Raw genomic sequence first — 18,986 nt, forward strand, 5'->3', positions numbered from 1 at the left:
GGGTGTGACATGCTGCCCTGCTTAGATACCAAATATTATGTATATGATTGATATGTCAAAAGCTCCAAAGCTGATGGAACACTTTAAATTGAACCCCTTTAACCTATCCCATACTAGGCTAGCCCAGTCTATTACTCATATACTAGATCGAGCGCCATTGGGCACATAACATAATTATAGTCAACTTAGTTTTCCTAATTTATAATAAATGGGTTGGCATTGTCTATAGGGTAACATGGCCCTAATACAAGCATAAGCCAATGAGTGCATGTTAGCATCATGTGGGGTGGGATTTCTGCCTTTTATGGGGGCAAGGTGGTCATTTTACCCCCTCTATGTCTAGGCATAGGTGGTACACTCCTCTACAGAGACTTTTCTTCATAATAAATTTTTTCACTTTTTCTTTGATACACATTGTGGCGGTTACCTCCAAATTATCAAAACATTTATTGGACTGACTGGGTTTGTTGCTCACATTAAAAACTATCCATTTTTTTGCATCGACGTAAGACGTTTCCTGTCACATTCTTCAATTATTCATTTACTTGACCCTTTTTTTTTGGTAAGAATACATTTACTTTCCCAGTTTCTCATTTAATTTTAGGATATGTGGTGGTTACCTCCAAATTATCAAAACATTTATTGGACTAACTGGGTTTGTTGCTCACATTAAAAACTATCCATTTTTTTGCATCTACGTAAGACGTTTCCTGTCACATTCTTCAATTATTCATTTACTTGCCCCTTTCTTTGGTAAGAATACATTTACTTTCCCAATTTCTCATTTAATTTTAGGATATGTGGGCACCACTTTAAACTCAGCTTTGGTAGAAATTTTCAATTATAAATCTCATGTCCTCGGCCATTGTGGTGGCATTCCATTCCTTGTCACTGAATACCTTCAATGGCTTTCATGGAGACTTTGCTATCTCTAATTTCTCTACTCTCAAGTGTTTTCCTACTACATGCCATTGTTGAAGGTCCCAAGACCATCATGCTAAGTCTCATTCACCCATTCTCCCCTCACTCACCTTTCTATCCAGGGAACATAACAGATATTGAGAAGATTGATCTACTTATTCAGGGCACAGAAGGACGTATGCATCATCTATTCTCAACGATGAGAGAACAAAACTGGAATGGTAGCAGTGAGGTTAATGATATAGTGGCACCAGTGCAATATACTGGTAGTTTTTTCTATGTAGCCCAGGTAGGTATAGGTTCATTTCCACCTTTTCCTGGCCAAAAGGGGCTGCCATATTTCTTGATGGTTGACACTGGAAGTCCATTAACATGGGTTCAATGTAAAGGTTGCGATCCTTGCATTCCCCTACAGCAATCCGATTTCCCATATAACACATCTCAGAGTTACAGGCCTATTCCTTGTGGTGATCCAACCTGTCCATTTCCAAACCTTGATTGCTTTCAATCATTTTGTGGATTCAGAATAAGTTATGGGGGCAACCCAGCACCCTTAACAGTGGGAGCCATTGTAAGAGAGACCTTAACCTTCCCTTCTGATTTTAGAGGCACGGAATCTTACAATAATTTATTCTTGGGTTGTGCCTTTAAGAACTACAACCATAACTTTCGACAACCAAATAAAATTGGTGGGATTTTGGGCTTAGGGTTTCCAGGCACTCATACTTATCCCTTCTTGAACCAAGTAGGCAAAAAATGTTTTTCTTATTGCCTATCTACCTCTGAACACACAAATTCTCAGTTATATATTGGAGAAGGTGCAAAGATGGTAGGACCACAAGTGCTTTCGACACCATTGCTGAGAGGATTACAAGAACAACTATACTATGTGGACTTGCAGGATATTAGTATCCAAAATATTCACCTTAGACTACAGGCATCCTTCTCTAGGGGTTCTGCCATAGATACAGGATGTCCGATGACTATACTTGTTTCTAATGTTTATACTCGTGTGAGAATTGGCTTTGTTCAATACTTCGCACAGTTTCATATTCAACCATTCAATGATGGAAATAAACCAAGAGATGTGCCAATGTTAGATCTCTGCTTCCCTATCCCGTCCGGTTTTAATAGGTATCCAACTATGACGTTCCATTTCAGAGGAGCTGACCTTGTTGTGCAACCCACTGGTATATTTATTGTAGGGAGAGATTATGTTTGCGTTGCACTTAAATCAGGTCCTGTTACAATGATTGGAGCTTTTCAGCAAACGCAATACAAGTTCTCCTATGATTTGGAAATGGGAGATAGAGAACAAGGAGTAAATGGTGCTCTTCGCTTTTCTCCTCAGATATGTGGGTCCCCTGCTTAAGATTTTTGCGGTTGAGATTGGGAGTAGGGTGGATGCCTCTTCATCTTGAAGCCAAGGAGATGCAGGATAAATTATTTATGTCTCCTCTAAAATAGTTTGTACTCAACAATCAAATTAAATAATTCCATTAAATGACCCTTTAGTCTCATATCCAATTTCTCTAGCAAAGAGTTTAATAACCAAAGATCAAATTGAGGAAATTTTAAGCAGCATTAGGGATTCTTTTGATTTTGACACTAGAGTTGTTCCTTTGGAAATCGTTTTCAAGGTATTCACCATATATTAAGTTGCCATGACCAAATATTGAGTTTCCATATTTACATGAGAACTCACTATTAGGTTAACATATTATCTAAGATTATTATTGTGCAAACTCACCTTGTAAACCTTATTTCCTAAAAAATTTCAACTCGGGCTCTCCTTGTATATATTACTATTGTAAAGTGAGTGAAATACAAATCAGAATATGCAGCTCTAATATGGTATCAGAGCAACTAAAGACTCAAGCCGCTCAACCTAGTCAGCCATCTTCTCTCCCTCTTTCTCTAGTCAATCTCATGTCTTCCTCACCTCCAAGTCTACTGAATTCCCCCCATTACATCATCACCAACCACCATCTTCCCGATCGCCGCTTCTCTTTCCCCCTCTCTCAACTCAACTCACCACTTTCTCTCTCTCAAACTCACTCCCAAGAATTTTCTCTTCTAGAAGACCCTACTTGTTCTCTTTCTTGAGGTCTAACAAATCTTCAACTTCATTGATGGATCTGCCATACCCATATGAAACCTTTGCCGCTACCCTATTAGAAGAACAAGATGCAACTCTCATGAGTCTCCTTATTATTCTCTCATTGAAGAAGTTCTTCCTCTTATTATTGGAAAAAATACCAATCACGAAATCTGTGATGCCCACACAACAACATTCGGCTATGTATCTACTACCAGAATTTTGTCTCTGTATCCTGGCCTTAAAGTTTTGCTACACAAATTGGACGAACTAGTTTCCCAGTTCTTACAGTATACCAAATCTATCACTGATGAATTAGCAGTTGCTAGGAAACCACTGCAACCTAAGGATTTCAACATTCACGTCTTTTGTGCTCTTCATCCTAACTTCAAGGATATTGTGTCTACTCTCCTTACTTTCCCTATCGAACCTTGCTCTTGACTGGTTGGATTTTTGATTGAAGGGTAGGAACCCCTGACCAGGCAACCAGGAACACTGTGGAGCATCACTCCACTTAGTGGGATCAATGAGAAGACTTTGTACAGAATTTCCTATATTCTTGTCCGAAGATGGACAGCAGACCCCTGCACTTGTGCAGCTCATAGCCTGATGTATGGTCTAGATCCTAGGTAACCTCTCTCCTCCCCATAACTGTGGGACCCATCTCTGAAAAAGTGTGTGAAACATTCTATAAGGCATGTAGGGACAACGCCCTGAGCAAGGGTCGAACCCCTGTGCAAGCCCCATTGAATTTCAGCTTGCTGGAATTCTCAGGGCTATGGCACTAGGCAATGTAGCAAGGCCCAGTGACATCGCCCAGTGAGTGCAATAGTACATTTTTAATAATTTTTAATTATGGGGACCACCCAATATGAACATGAGCCCCCTCCATGGATAGAGGGGAGTCTGAGGGACCACCTCATACCCTTAGTTCACTGTGGACCCCACCAGTGTGCCCAGAATCAGTTTAAAAACCCATTTTTAGAAGAGGCCTTCATAGCCAAACAAGCCTCAGTGTGGGCTGGGCCTATAAATAGAAGTGTCTTGGGCTCATTTAGAGCCCTTAGCAATTCTAAAACCTTGAGGGAAGAAAGCAGAGAAAGAAGAGAAAAAGAAGAGGAAGGAGAAGAAGAAAGAAGAAGAAGCAGGAAGGGGATTGAAGGTTGCCACCCCCATCCAAGCTTGGATTGAATTCTCTCACTTGGGCAGGTATAACCAACACTATTCTTACTTGCTGCGTTTATTTCTTCTCTGTGTTTGATGTGTTTCTGCTCCCTGGGCAGCCTAGAATAGCTAGGGCTTGCCCTGGACGGCACCAAATCTGCCATGCAAGCCTTGAGCATGGAAGATCTGGGATTTTTATTTAATTTCATAATTCTAATTTGCTGTTCTTGAGAGCCGAATCTGGCTGTGCATGGCTACACTGCCCAGATTCACTTCTGGTTGATTGATTGAAGCCCTAGATGCAAGCCATGGCTGCAGAGACCAAACCCTAAGTGGTTCCAGCCTTGAACCACTGTTTTGCATCCATTTCCAGCCTTACATGTGGCTGGAATTGAAATTCCAAGTTTAGAGAAAACCTTGTGACACTATTCATTGGGTTGTCTGGGCAGCCTTTGGCAACCAAATGGATTTGATGGAAGATCCATTGGACCAAAAGCTAGGTCATCCCTAGCACCCTAACATCCATGGGGATCAAGTTTGAGCACTGCCCATAAAGCCCAACCTTGGGAACTCAGCCCAATGTCGATTTGAAAGCACTGGGCGATGCACCCAATGCCCAAAGCCATCACCCAGTGAGGGTTTTTCTGTAGAAATGCTGATCTGGCTTTGGGGACCTCACCCATTGCCCATGTGACACTGTGGGAAGCTGGGAAATGACATAAATGCCCTTCCCCACATTTGTTCTTATTAAAGGAATGACTTGGAACCCAAGTGGGCCCCGCAGGTGAAGGAAACCCTGCTGTGCTTGGTCCTTCAGCATAGGCAAGCTGTGAACCTGATCTGACCTAGGGTTAGGTATAACTATTAAAAATGACCAATTTACCCTTATGCCACTGACACTAGATGATGCACCGGGGCATGAGCCTAAGGCCTTGCATGCCCAGTGATCCCAAATGAGTACCAATCAAGCACCGGGTCAACCCAGTAAGCTTAGGTTAACCCTAGGAGTACCAGTGATAGACTGAAAACTTAACATGACAACTTTTGATTTATATCTAGGAATTGATCCCGCGCTCGAGGTCAACAACTAGACTGCTGTTGGAACTGAGTTTGCAACCGAGTTTTTAGAACCAAACTCAGGTGAGTGAATAATATTATCATACGTACATGTGTACTTATGATATTTTTGCCGGCTATTAAGAATTGGCATTATATAATGCTGTGTCACTAACTTCTATATCAAGTTACTCAAATCACTACATAATGACTGTCTGTTGATCAACTCTGTGAATTCTTATATGATGATTGTGAATGTTAGACTATATGCCGTAGTCGGCTTGGAAATGAGGCCTGTGGTAGCCCGTAGAATGGGATGCGGTTGACACCACCCGACTCATACGATACCATATAGACATGGGGTTAGAGTTTCATCACCCGTGCTATGCACCCTTGTCTACAGGGGTTAAGGTGTTGGATGCCTGTGGGGGCGACCATATGTATATGAGAAAAAGAGAAAAGAAATGAAAAGAACACCGGAATGGTGAATGAAATGAAAAGAACACCGAAATGGTAATTATGAGCTATATGCCGGGCTATAAGCCAGAAAAGAAAAGAAAAGAAAGAAATGAAATGGATTATCCCACGGGTTAATCATAGAGGGCTGGTCAGGCTGACCTTGGTGAACGAATGCGGGAGCTAACTAGTCCTCTCCGATAACTCAATGGGTATATCGCGGGAAGAGGTAACCAAGCTTGCACCAGGGATACATGTATTGGGGATTATAGTAGCACAGACCTGACTTAGTTGTATTGCTAGGTGGCTAATAAATAATTTAAACTTGCATATCATGTAAGATCATATGGATTGTGGTTGCATGTGCATGCATGATGATCCCCCCCCCCCAATTATATTTTTTATATAAAAATAAAAAAAACCCCCCCCCCCCCACCCCACCCCACCAAACCCCAACCCCCCAAAACCCCCCCCCCCCCCCCCCCCCCCCCCCCCCCCCCCCCCCCCCCCCCCCCCCCAACAAAAAAAACCCCACAACCCCCCCCCCCCCCCTTCCCCCCCCCCCCCCCCCCCCCCCCCCCCCCCCCCCCCCCCCCCCCCCCCCCCCCCCCCCCCCCCCCCCCCCCCCCCCCCCCCCCCAAACCCCCCCCCCCCCCCTTTCCCGTATTGCTATGCTTCTTATTTTGTTATTGGAATTGTAGTTTATCTGCAGCACTCTGACTGATCTTACTTATGTTAAAGTGATGAATGTGGTTTCATGAATGTAAACACTGCTTCTAGATCCATGGGATTTGGCGGATTGTCGTTATGCAATTTGGGTCACCTACCTAATCCTCCCAGGGGGTGGTTTGGGGTGTGACAGAGCTTGGTATCAGAGCGTGAGGCTCTTCTTACATTTATGGAATGTAGATTAGGGTTAATAAGCTACCAATATTAAAACAAGTAATAATTAAAAGCTATAAGGGGGGTAGATGTAAATAAGCAAAAGTGCATAATTTCATTAACTAACAGATAATTACAACTAAGCCATTGCATAAGTTTTAATTACATGGACTGAAATGCAATAACTACATAGCTGATAAAAAAAAAACCCTAAATTAGATACATCCCAAAAGAAGAAAAAAATACATAAGCAAAGGAAAAGAACAATAATCATAACCACGTAGCATAAACATCTGAGCTGATCAGGAGCTACTCAGTCGGAGGTAAGTCATTAAGAGGAGGAGGCTGTGTCTGGCGAGAGTCAACTCTATAAAATCTGTCCCAGAAATCTAGTCGCCGCCCAACAGATCCTACTCTGCTCTGTAGGGAAGTGAAGCCCTGGTCCATCCTGGTCCCCAAGTCTGAAAGCTGAGTGCCGAGGCTCTGAAAGTGTCATCATCTGTGTCCACTCTGAAGGTCCTAGAACCTGAGAGCTAGTGGCACCCATAGCCTCATAGGCAGGTAAGTCAGTGTCCTGCATGCCAATGGCCTCGAAATCACCCTGACCCATGCCCTGCTCCTCTGCACGCATGCCCTGGGTGTCTCCCAACTCCACACCCTGGTCATCCCCACCATGCTCCACTCCTTGCTCCTCTCCCTGGTGCTCATCTCTAGGCATCACTTGCTCCTCATCCTCTGGTGGATCCTCTCCAGGCACTTTCATCTTCAGTATGGAAGTCTTGTCAATGGGCCTGGATCTGTCCTTCTCAGTATATTCACCCTCCAATGGAACCCCAAAGTACTAGAAGACTAAAGTAAGGAACTTCCCATAAGGAAGGTTCCCATCAGCTGGGTTCCTAGCATGGTAAAGCATCACCTGAAGTAAAAGCTATGGGAGGTTTATGATTGGACCCCCCTTACCAGCTGCCAACAGACAAAAAGTGATGTAGGCTCTCAACATAGATATACTACCCCTGTTACCATCCTTGGGGTAGATATTATAGGTCACACACCTACTAATGACACGAGCACTAGGCTTGTAAGAAGTCTCAGACCTAGGCGTGTCCTGTGATCCTGTCAATGCTTTGAAGACTGTCCTCGTAGTCTCCAAAGAAAACATCTCTGAAATGTCCATCCATGGCTAATAGTAACACCTCTCTCCTGAGTTGGGTAAACTCAGAATCTCTGCTAAAAGGGCAGTGGTCAGCCTAATATCCACTCCCTTCACCCTACTCTCCACTCTGAACTCCTGAGTACTAGAAGGCACTAGGTTGCAGTAAAAGTACCGAACCAAGTTGGGATAATATGGCTCGGTGGGTGCCAATATGGAGGTCCAACCCAAGATGTTGAACCTAGTGTAGAGACTATACTTGTGAAAGTCCTCTACCCGGACCACTCGACCGTTTACAATCTTTAGACCTTCAAAATTTTTCCACTCTTTAGCATGTTCGTACGTAGAAAAGAGAAACTGGTCAAAGGTAGGTTCCTCCGAAGAAGAATCATTCGTGGGTGATGAAGGAGGCACTAAAGAAAATGAAGAATCCTCAGATTCAACTCGTAGCCTCTTCTAGGCTACCGATTTCCTAGCAGTGCGATGGCTAGTAGACATGTTCCTACAAGAGAGAAGAGAAAAAGATAGTTAGGGCATAAAATATTGGTAAAAACCCTAACCTAGGTAAGAGAGAATAAAAAGGAAGCCTAAAAAATCAATGTAACCAAGAAAACTTACCTAGGCACATGTAGGTTCGCGAATGACTCGAGAAAATGCAAGGATTTGGTGTGGGAATAGTCACACTACCTTCCAAGGAGTCTCTCCAAGTGTTTAGAGAAGTTTAGAAGAGGTTATGGTCAAAATGGGTCCCTCTCGGATTTATAAACCTGCACCCCGATTCTCTCGGCGATGGCACCGGGCGATGTGGCAATGCCTAGAGACATCGCCCAGTGAATGCAATTTTGCTATTTTTGGGCTATTTGCATATAAGGACTTGAGATTTGACCATAATAACCCTAATGGACATAAAAACATGAATTTCCTCAATTAGTCAAAAAAAAAAAATTAATAATAAATAATTTTGTATTAAACAAACACAACTTTCTTAAACCCAAAGGGGTGAAATTTTCTATATGTGGGTTGAGTAAAACACATAGGGGCTTGGGAAATTTTGTTGATCTATAAATACTTATGGCATATGGCGTGTACTATCTAATTACTACATGCTTGAATATTGTGATGTACAAATTGACTAGAGTGTTACCATGTAAACCAGACATAGTTATATAGGTATGTTGTAATATATATGTACTACGTGTGGGAAGCGTAGATCTTACCCAAATCACAGATTAGGTCTGCCGAGAATAGGAATCTACGAGGAGGTTTAGCCAATCAAAACATATAGACATTAAGGTACCTCGAGCCAACCCAAGGATTAGTTCTATTGATCCTTAGTCATTTAAATTTTAGTAGATATATACTTAATTCTTTTAATTAAGTATGACCTGATGCTTAGAACCATTTTCTATGACAGGACCAACTACCTCAGACAAAGCTGGAGATCCCGGCATCATGATTTATATTAGACATTTACGAGAGAGACTGAGATGGATACGACTAGTACTACCCCGAGCCAATAATCGATTGGATTTTTACTTAGCCCTTGCTGTCATTAGTGGACCGGAAGAGCAAGATTATTTTATGTCCTTAGCTGAAGAGGTAAGAGCCGACATAGAATTTCTACTTGCGATGGAGTTTGTGATAGGAAGGAAGTTAGAGAGGCTCGCTTGTTAGATCAGGTAAATAATTAAAAGCCTTTTATTTAAAAATCTGAAGCTTCTCCTGTAGTGTCATGCGTAGCATACTAATACATAAAATGTTTAAGAAAGAGGAACAAAACACGAAGCAAATGAAACATCTCACTATAAACCAAGACCAAATATCTAATAATCCACCTTACTGGTGCGACTCAAGAAAACTCATTGGAACTGTGGACTAGGTTTGTACCTACTCTAGCTAAGAAATAACTGTTGACCCTTATGAAGGATATTGGAATATTAAACATGCTCCTCTTTTCAGAGAAGCCACAATGGTCAACACTAGAAGTTCTCGTGGAGGTCGCAAAGGAAAGCAACCTCGAGTTGTATCGGAGGTTGAGTTGCCTAATGGAACTGAGGCACAAAACTTTGAAGCATCGGCTACTTCATCAGAAGCACCTGCGGCTGCACAAGCCACTGCTGCAGCACCTTAGCCAAATGTGGCAGCCAGCGATGTGACTGTATTTATGACCACGATGATGCAGACCATGCAACAACAATAGGAATTGCTTGGTCAAATGTCTACACAGTTTTTAACCATGATGCATGAGCGTGCTGTGCCACCACCACCACCCAACCGGCCTGTACTATTTCCACCACCTATGCCTCAACATTTAGTAGAGAATTCTACTGCCAAGGTTATGGAAAGATTCAAAAAATTCCAACCACCTGCATTCTCCAAGATAACTTTTGAGGCAATGCAGTCGAAGAAGTGGATTAGTGCCCTAGAAAAGGCATTTGAAGTACGTGAGTGCACGGACGTACAAAAGATTATATGTGCTGGTTACCAGTTGTAAAATGAAGCCAAAGCTTGGTGGAAGGAAACTAGGCCTAATTTGGAAGCTGCTCACCCAAATCCCACGTAGGCGCAATTCAAAGAAGTTTTCTTCAAGAACTACTTCCCAGAGAGTTTCATGGATAAGAAAGAAGTGGAATACATCGCACTGGTTCAAGGAACCAAGTCAGTGCTGGACTATCAACAGAGAGTTGAAGACCTGTTCCATTTTTCTCCAGAGCACCTAAAAGGGGAAGTTAGTGAGGCCATGAAATTTGAGAAGGAACTCAAAACTGAGATTGGGCCAGTACTGTCAATCATGGACATTCGGGATTATGCTCAAATGGTCGATAAGGCGAAGACAATGGAAGATAGGTTTAAGGAAAAGGAGAAAGAAAAGGCTGTGATGTCGCCTAGTTTGAATAAAAGGCCAAATAATTTTCAAACTTTTGGGTGGCCAAATAAAGTTTATCGAGGAACGAGTTCAAGCCCAAATCTGACTCCATATCGTAGGCCAAATGTGGGTCAGAATTCTTTTCATCCCATGTTTAATCAACCTGCTATGAATCAGCTATCGACAAGCAGCAGGCTTCGCAAGCCCAACCAGCAACTAGTTAAGTGAGCCAAGCCTCCACACCTGCTACTCTACCCTTTAAGTGCTACTTGTGCAACAAGGAAGGACACATGGCTAGAGATTATAGATCACAAAGGTACGGCAACAACTCGCCGAATCAACCCTATGCTAGGCCTTTCCAACCACAAGACAATCGGATGTGAGGAAAGGTGTACGCTTTGACAAATGAAGAAGCTGAGCGAACCCTGACGTACTGACAGGTAAGTTAGTGAACACTACTTAACTATAGGGAATAATTGGCTTACTTCATGTAACCTAAACTACCTATAAACCCTAGGTACCCTAAATGTCTCAACCATACCCGCGCGAGTATTATTTGACTCGGGCGCAACCCACTCTTTCATCTCCACAACCTTCGCGAGTAAGATGAAAGATCAACCAAGAGACATAGGGCATGAACTAGTAGTCAGCACACCAACAGGTAGTGTCATGAGTTTGAAAGAAGTATACGACCCCTGCCAGATTGATATTTGGGGAAGAATCTAACTGCATGATTGATAAAGTTAGATATAAAGGATTTTAACATAATACTAGGCATGGACTGGTTGCCGGCCTATGGTGCAAACGTCTTGTGTGCAAAAAAGAAGATAATGTTCAAGTTAGAGGATGGGTCAATTTTAAACTATCAAACTGAATCTAAGAAGAAATCAAGGAGAATAACCTTATCAGCCCTCCAGGCGTGCAAGTTTCTTGATAATGGATGTCAAGGCTTTTTGGCCATGGTATTAGATACGGAGGCAAAGATAAAACCTTTGGAAGAACTAGAAGTCGTTAGAGAATTTCTTGATGTCTTTCCGGAGGATCTGATGCAGCTACCGCCCGACCACGATATAGAGTTCGCGATTGATCTAACTCCTAGAGCAGCACTGGTATCTAAGGCATCGTACAGAATTGCGCCAATCTAACTGAAGGAGCTGCAGGTTCAACTTCAGGACCTATTGAAGAAAGGATTTATACGACCCAGTGTATCACCCTGGGGAGCACTAGTGCTGTTTGTTAAAAAGAAAGATGGTAGTATGCGGCTATGTATCGACTACCGCGAGTTGAATAAGCTGACAATCAAGAATCGATATCCATTATCGTGTATCGATGACCTATTTGATTAGCTACAAGGAGCGAGAGTTTTCTCCAAGATTGAGCTTAGGTCGGGATACCATCAGTTGAAGATCAAGAGCGGTGATATCCATACGACGGTGTTCTGAACTTGATACGGGCATTATGAATTCTTGGTTTTGTCGTTCGGATTAACCAACGCCCCAGCAGCATTCATGGATATGATGAACAGATTATTCCATGATGTGCTGGATAAGTTCGTTATAGTATTTATTGACAACATCCTGATGTACTCTAAGAATGAGGAAGAACACATGCGACACCTTACCTTTGTGTTGCAGCGGTTAAGGGAACACTAGCTTTTTGCCAAATTCAGCAATTGCTAATTCTGGCGTCACCAAATTGGTTTCCTGGGACACATCGTCACCAAAGATGGCATCAAAGTAGACCCAAGCAAGGTGAAAGAGGTTCTCGAGTGGGAGACTCCGAAGAGTGCTATTGAGATCTGAAGTTTCTTAGGATTGGCTAATTACTACCGATGGTTTATTAAAAATTTCTCGTGGATTTCGGTACCCATGACAAAACTTATAAAGAAGGGAGCCAAGTTTGAATGGAATGAAGCGTGCGAGAAAAGTTTTCAGAAATTAAAGAACCGATTGGTAACAGCTTCGGTCCTAACTATTCCAGACAAGACCAGAGGAATGGCGGTATATACTAATGCATCTAAGACAAGATTGGGTGGCATCTTGATGCAGAAAGGAAAAGTTGTCGCCTACGCCTCCAGGCAATTGAAAGAACACGAGAAGAACTACCCCACTCATGACTTAGATCCAATACCACCCAGGTAAGGCCAACGTAGTTGTGGAAGCATTAAGCAGAAAATCTCAAACTGCATCCCTCGCATCCTTAATTATAAGTGAGCAATTGATAGAAGAAGCTCGGAAGTTTGATATGGAACTAGTGATCGAAAGAACGGCTATGCAATTAGTAGCCATGGATCTGCAGCCGTCGATATGAGAAGAAGTAATTGCAAAGCAACCATTGGTCCCTGAGATGGCCAAGATTATTTGGGAAGTACAACAAGGAGTCCATAAGGACCCAGATTTTCTTTGGCCTAAGATGGTGCACTGAAATTTTGAGACAGATTGTGCGTGCCTGATGACTATGATGTCCAAGACCGAATTCTTAAAGAGGCACACAATTCACCCTATACATCCCAGAAGTACAAAGATGTATAAGGATTTGAAGAAGTATTATTGGTGGTCGGGAATGAAAGCAACCATAGCAATATACGTGTCTAAGTGCCTCACCTGTCAACAGATAAAAGTAGAGAGACACCGACCGTATGGTTTGTTACAGTTACTACCCATACCTGAATGGAAGTGGGAAAGGATAACTATGGATTTTGTGACAAATTTGCCTAGCACCAGGAAGGGCATGAATGCCATTTGGGTGATTATAGACGGACTAACAAAAGTGGCACACTTCATACCAATCAAGATAAGTTAACCAATGGAGAAGCTTGCCCAGATATACATTGAAAACATAGTCCGCTTGCACGGTGTGCCTGTCAGTATTGTGTCTGACAGAGATCCTCGATTTACCTCAAGGTTTTGGAGAAGTCTACAAAAGGCATTGGGATCTCAACTAAATCTTAGTACAGCTTTCCATCCGTAGATGGATGGATAGTCGGAAAGAACTATCCTGACACTAAAAGATATGCTTCGAGCCTATGTCTTGGAAATGAACGATAGTTAGGATGCCCACATACCACTGGTGGAATTTGCATACAATAACAGTTACCACTCCACCATTGGCATGGCACCATTCGAAGCACTCTATGGCCAGAAGTACCAAACCCCGCTATATTGGGATGAAGTCGGCGAATGAAGATATCTCAGACCAGAGATGATACAAGGGACCTACGACAAGGTGGATGCAATAAGAGAGAAAATCAGGACAGCCCAGTCAAGACAGAAAAGTTATACAGATAATCGAAGGAAGGATATTGAGTTTGAGATCAGAGAAAAAGTATTCCTTCAAGTATCTCCAACTAAAGGATTGCTACGTTTCAATAAAAAGGGCAAGTTGAGCCCAAGATTCATTGGTCCTTATGAAATACTCAATAAAGTGGGACCCGTAGCATACCGACTGGCACTTCCACCATCTTTATCAAGCGTCCACGATGTTTTCCATGTGTCAATGCTGAGAAAGTACATTAACAATCTGACACATGTACTATCAACTGAACCTGAATAGTTGAATGTGGATATGACTTACGAAGAACAACCCATGGGACAGAAAGGAGCATAACCTCCGTAACCGACTTCGATGGGGAAATAATCCAGTGGGAGAAGCTTCTTGGGAACATGAAGAAGAAATGAAAGAGAAGTATCCTCAACTTTTTGGATTACAAGGTAAACAAATTTTGAGGATGAAATTTTTGTAAGGTGGGGAGAAATGTCAAACCCTGCTCCTGACTGGTTGGATTTTTGATTAAAGGGTAGGAACCCCTAACCAAGCAACCAGGAACACTGTGGAGCATCACTCCACTCAGTGGGATCAATGAGAAGACTTTGTACAGGTTTCCCTATATACCTGTCAAAAGATGGATAGCAGACCCCTGCACTTGTGCAGCTCATAGCCTGATATATGGTCTGGATCCAAGGCAACCTCTCTCCTCCCCATAACTATGGGACCCATCTCTGAAAAAGTGTGTGAAACCTTCTATAAGGCATATAGGGACAATGCCCTGACTAAGTGTCAAACCCTTGTGTAAGCCCCATTGAATTTCAGCTTGCTGGCATTCTTTGGGCAATGGCACTGGGCGATGCAGCAAGGCCCAGTGACATCGCCCAGTGAGTGAAATAGTACATTTTTAATAATTTTTAAGTATGGGGACCACCCAATATGAACATGGGCACCCTCCATGGATAGAGGGGAGTTTGAGGGACCACTTCATACCATTAGTTCATTGTGGACCCCACCAATGTGCCCAGAATCACTTAGAATTAGTTTAAAACCCATTTTTAGAAGAGGCCTTCATAGCCAAACAAGCCTCAGTGTGGGCTGGGCCTATAAATAAAAGTATCTTGGGCTCATTTAGGTGAGGGAAGAAAGGAGAGAAAGAAGAGAAAAAGAAGAGGAAGGAGAAGAAGAAAGAAGAAGAAGAAGGAAGGGGATTGAAGGCTGCCACCCCCATCCAAGCTTGGATCGAATTCTCTCACTTGGGCAGGTATAACCAACACTGTTCTTACCTGCTGCCTTCATTTCTTCTCTGTGTTTGATGTGTTTCTGCTCCCTGGGCAGCCTAGAACAGCTAGGGCTTGCCCTGGACAGCACCAGATCTGCCATGCAAGCCTTGACAATGGAAGATCTGGGATTTTTATTTAATTTCATAATTCTGATTTGCTGTTCTTGAGAGCCGAATCTGGCTGTGCATGGCTGCACTACCCAGATTCACTTCTGGTTGACTAATTGAAGCCCTAGATGCAACCCATGGCTACAGAGACCAAACCCTAAGTTGTTGCAGCCTTGAACCACTGTTTTGCATCCATTTCCAGCCTTGTATGTGGCTGGAATCGAATTCCAAGTTTAGAGAAAACCCTATGATACTATTCATTGGGTTGTCTGGGCAGCCTCTGGCAGCCAAATGGTGGATCTGATGGAAGATCCATTTGGACCAAAAGTAGGTCCTCCCTAGGGCTACACAGCACCCTAACATGCATGGGGATCAAGTTTGAGCACTGCCCATTAAGCCCAACCTTGGGAACTCAGCCCAATGTCAATTTGAAGGCACTGGGCGATGCACTAGGCAATGCACCCAACGCCCAGAGCCATCGCCCAGTGAGGTTTTTCTACAAAAATGCTGATCTGGCTTTGGGGACCTCACCTATTGGCCATGTGACACTATGGGAAGCTAGGAAATGACATAAATGCCCTTCCCCACATTTGTTCTTATTAAAGGAATGATTTGGAACCGAAATGGGCCCCGTAAGTGAAGGAAACCCTACTGTGCTTGGTCCTGCAACACAGGCAAGCTGTGGACAGCACTGTGAACAAGATTTGACCTAGGGTCAGGTACAACTATTGAAAATGATGAATTTACCCTTGTACCACTGACACAGGATGATGCACCGGGGCATGAGGCTAAGGCCCACTGCAAGGCCCAGTGATCCCAAATGAGTACCAATCAAGCACCGGGTCAACCCAGTAAGCTTAGGTTAACCCTAGGAGTACCAGTGATTGACTGAAAACTTAACATGATAACTTTTGATTTATATCTAGGACTTGATCCCGCGCCTGGGGTCAACAACCAGACTGCAGTTGGAACTGAGTTTGCAATCGAGTTTCTAGAACCAAACTCAGGTGAGTGAATAATATTATCATACGTACATGTGTAATTATGATATTTTTTCTGGCTAATAAGAATTGGAATTATATAATGCTGTGTCACTAACTTCTATTTCAAGTTACTCAAATCACTGCATAATGACTGTCTGTTGATCAACACTGTGAATTCTTATATGATGATTGTGAATGTCAGACTAGATGCCGTAGTCGGCTTGGAAATGAGGCCTGTGGTAGCCCGTAGAATGGGATGCGGTTGACACCACCCGACTCATACGATGCCATATAGACATGGGGTTAGAGTTTCATCACTCGTGTTATGCACCATTGCCAACAGGGGTTAAGGTGTTGGATGCCTGTGGGGGCGACCATATGTATATGAGAAAAAGAGAAAAGAACATCGAAATGGTGAATGAAATGAAAAGAACACCGGAATGGTGATTATGAGCTATATGTCGGGCTATAAGCCAGAAAAGAAAAGAAAAGAAAGAAATGAAATGGATTGTCCCACAGGTTAATCACAGAGGGTTGGTCGGGCTAACCTTGGTGAACGAATGCAGGAGCTGACTAGTCCTCTCCAACAACTCAATGGGTGTATTACGGGAAGAGGTAACCAAGCATGCACCAGGGATACATGTATTGGGGATTATAGTAGCACAAACCTGATTTAGTTGTATTGCTAGGTGACTAATAAATAATTTGGACTTGCATATCATGTAGGATCATATGGATTGTGGTTGCATGTGCATGCATGATGATATAATTTGCTCACGAGCTCAGTGGCGCTCACACTCTATTATATATGTTTTTCTTTAGATGATTTTGCAGATCGATGCAGCTGTGGCATGGAGGTTCATCTCGAGGAGGAGAGTCTTGGTTGTTACAATGATGTGGGTGTGGACCCCGACGGAGGTCATACCGATCCTACATACTTTCTCAGTGGTCGTTGATGAAGACCGTTGAGGAGTGCACGTGATACTTTTGTCTTGGGGACTCCTTTTTATTTTTGTTAAGAGTTTGTCCCCGCTCTGACTGTGGATCAGTTATAGTTTTTTTTTTTACTTCTTTTTCTTTTTGGGGTTGAGTATGCACACCCTATATATATTTATGTATGTAGTTCTATTCTTGTCAGCTTTGCTTCTTAGTTGTGGGTTGTGGGGAAATGTATCAAACTTATCTATGTATATATATTATCATCATTTCCTGTATTGCTACGCTTCTTATTTTGTTATTGGAATTGTAGTTTATCTGCAGCACTCTGATCTTGCTTATGGTAAAGTGATGAATGTGGTTTCATGAATGTAAGCACTGCTTCTAGATCCGTGGGATTTGGCGGAATTCCGTTACGCAATTTGGGTCACCTATTTCTTAGGCGGTGGTTTGGGGTGTGACATTCCCAGAGGCTATTCCTTATTCAAAATTTCATGGACTATTTCTCAGTCACGAGATCCTGTGCTTTTCCTCCATTAAAGCTGACGTTATCTTAGATGCCTACCCCAATAAGTACTCCTGCCTGCCCCAACTAGTACTCCCTCCATTTCCCATGACTCCTGGTCTTCCCCATCTGGCAGCGGGATGGGCAGGGCTATGGGGGGCATGGTCTTGGGGAGTCGCTTCCCCAACCAGGGTGATCGATCATGGTGTTCCATCTATAATTGTACCAACCACACTATCTCCACCCACTATTACCACCAACCCATTCATTATCAAGCCCCATCCGCACCCTACCCATCTTACTTGCCCCTCCCCCACCGTCCAGTCACTATTTCAATCCCCCTCTCTTACAAAGTCCATACTACCCCCTCCTTTACCCTAACCTGGTACCCAAATATAGGTGCTACACATCATGTTACCCCAAATCTCCAATCCCTTTCCTCTGTTGTTAACTACACCGGTCCAGATCAACTTCATGTTGGCAATGGTAAAGGTCTCCCTATCTCTCAAATTGTTTTTGCTTCTCTATCATTGTCACACCCCGAAACCACCCCCTAAGAGGATTCGACGGCTGACCCAAATATCCAAAGTATTTGAAGACCACCAGGATCCAGATGCAGTAAATACACATCACAAGCACAACACAATTTCAAGATAACACGTGTTACATTGATCAGAGTGCAGGGAAAGTAAAGTGCTATAAGTGTTATACATATTATTTACATTGAAAGTTCTAACAGCTCGATGTTCCTAAGTTCACGACCATCGAGCCAATACACCACTATTCTAAAATATAAACAGTAGAAATTCATCCACCAAAAGGATAGTACGAAACAAAAGAAAATAAAAAGATAATGCCACGTCTGTCACACCCCAAACCACCCCTAGGAGGATTGGGTAGGTGACCCAAATTACATAACGGCAATCCGCCAAATCCCACGGATCTAGAAGCAGTGCTTATGATCATGGAACCACATCCATCTCTTTTCCAAAGGCAAGATCAGAGTGTCGCAGATAACTACAATTTCATAAACAAAAGAAAACGTAGCGATACAGGGAAAACAGTGATAATATATACATATAAAAGTTTTACATTTCCATCCACTCACACACAAAGAAAACAAAGTAACAAAGCTGATAAGTACAGTACTACATACAAAGAAATATACAGGGCGAGCATACTCAACCCCAAAAGATAAAAGTAAAAACTACAATGACCAAGTTAGAACAGGGATAACTCCTGTTAACCCAAAAAGGAGCCCCCAAGTCAAAAAGTTATCACGAACACACTTCAATGGTCTTCATCAACAACCACC

General features: G+C 42.9%; 1 protein-coding gene across 1 annotated transcript; it reads left to right on the top strand.

Annotated features, from left to right (window-relative positions):
* Positions 1-904: 904 nt before the first annotated feature.
* Positions 905-2,293, top strand: LOC122644911 (aspartic proteinase CDR1-like). Its single transcript, XM_043838277.1, has one exon. The coding sequence runs from the start codon at positions 905-907 to the stop codon at positions 2,291-2,293; it is 1,389 nt and encodes a 462-aa protein (XP_043694212.1).
* Positions 2,294-18,986: the final 16,693 nt, after the last annotated feature.

This window comes from Telopea speciosissima, chromosome 11 (assembly GCF_018873765.1).
Source record: "Telopea speciosissima isolate NSW1024214 ecotype Mountain lineage chromosome 11, Tspe_v1, whole genome shotgun sequence".
Classification (NCBI taxonomy): domain Eukaryota; kingdom Viridiplantae; phylum Streptophyta; class Magnoliopsida; order Proteales; family Proteaceae; genus Telopea; species Telopea speciosissima.

What these genes read in the sequence shown, in the direction of transcription:
- LOC122644911 (XM_043838277.1), top strand. Translation starts at nt 905, where the DNA reads ATGGCTTTCATGGAGACTTTGCTATCTCTAATTTCTCTACTCTCAAGT.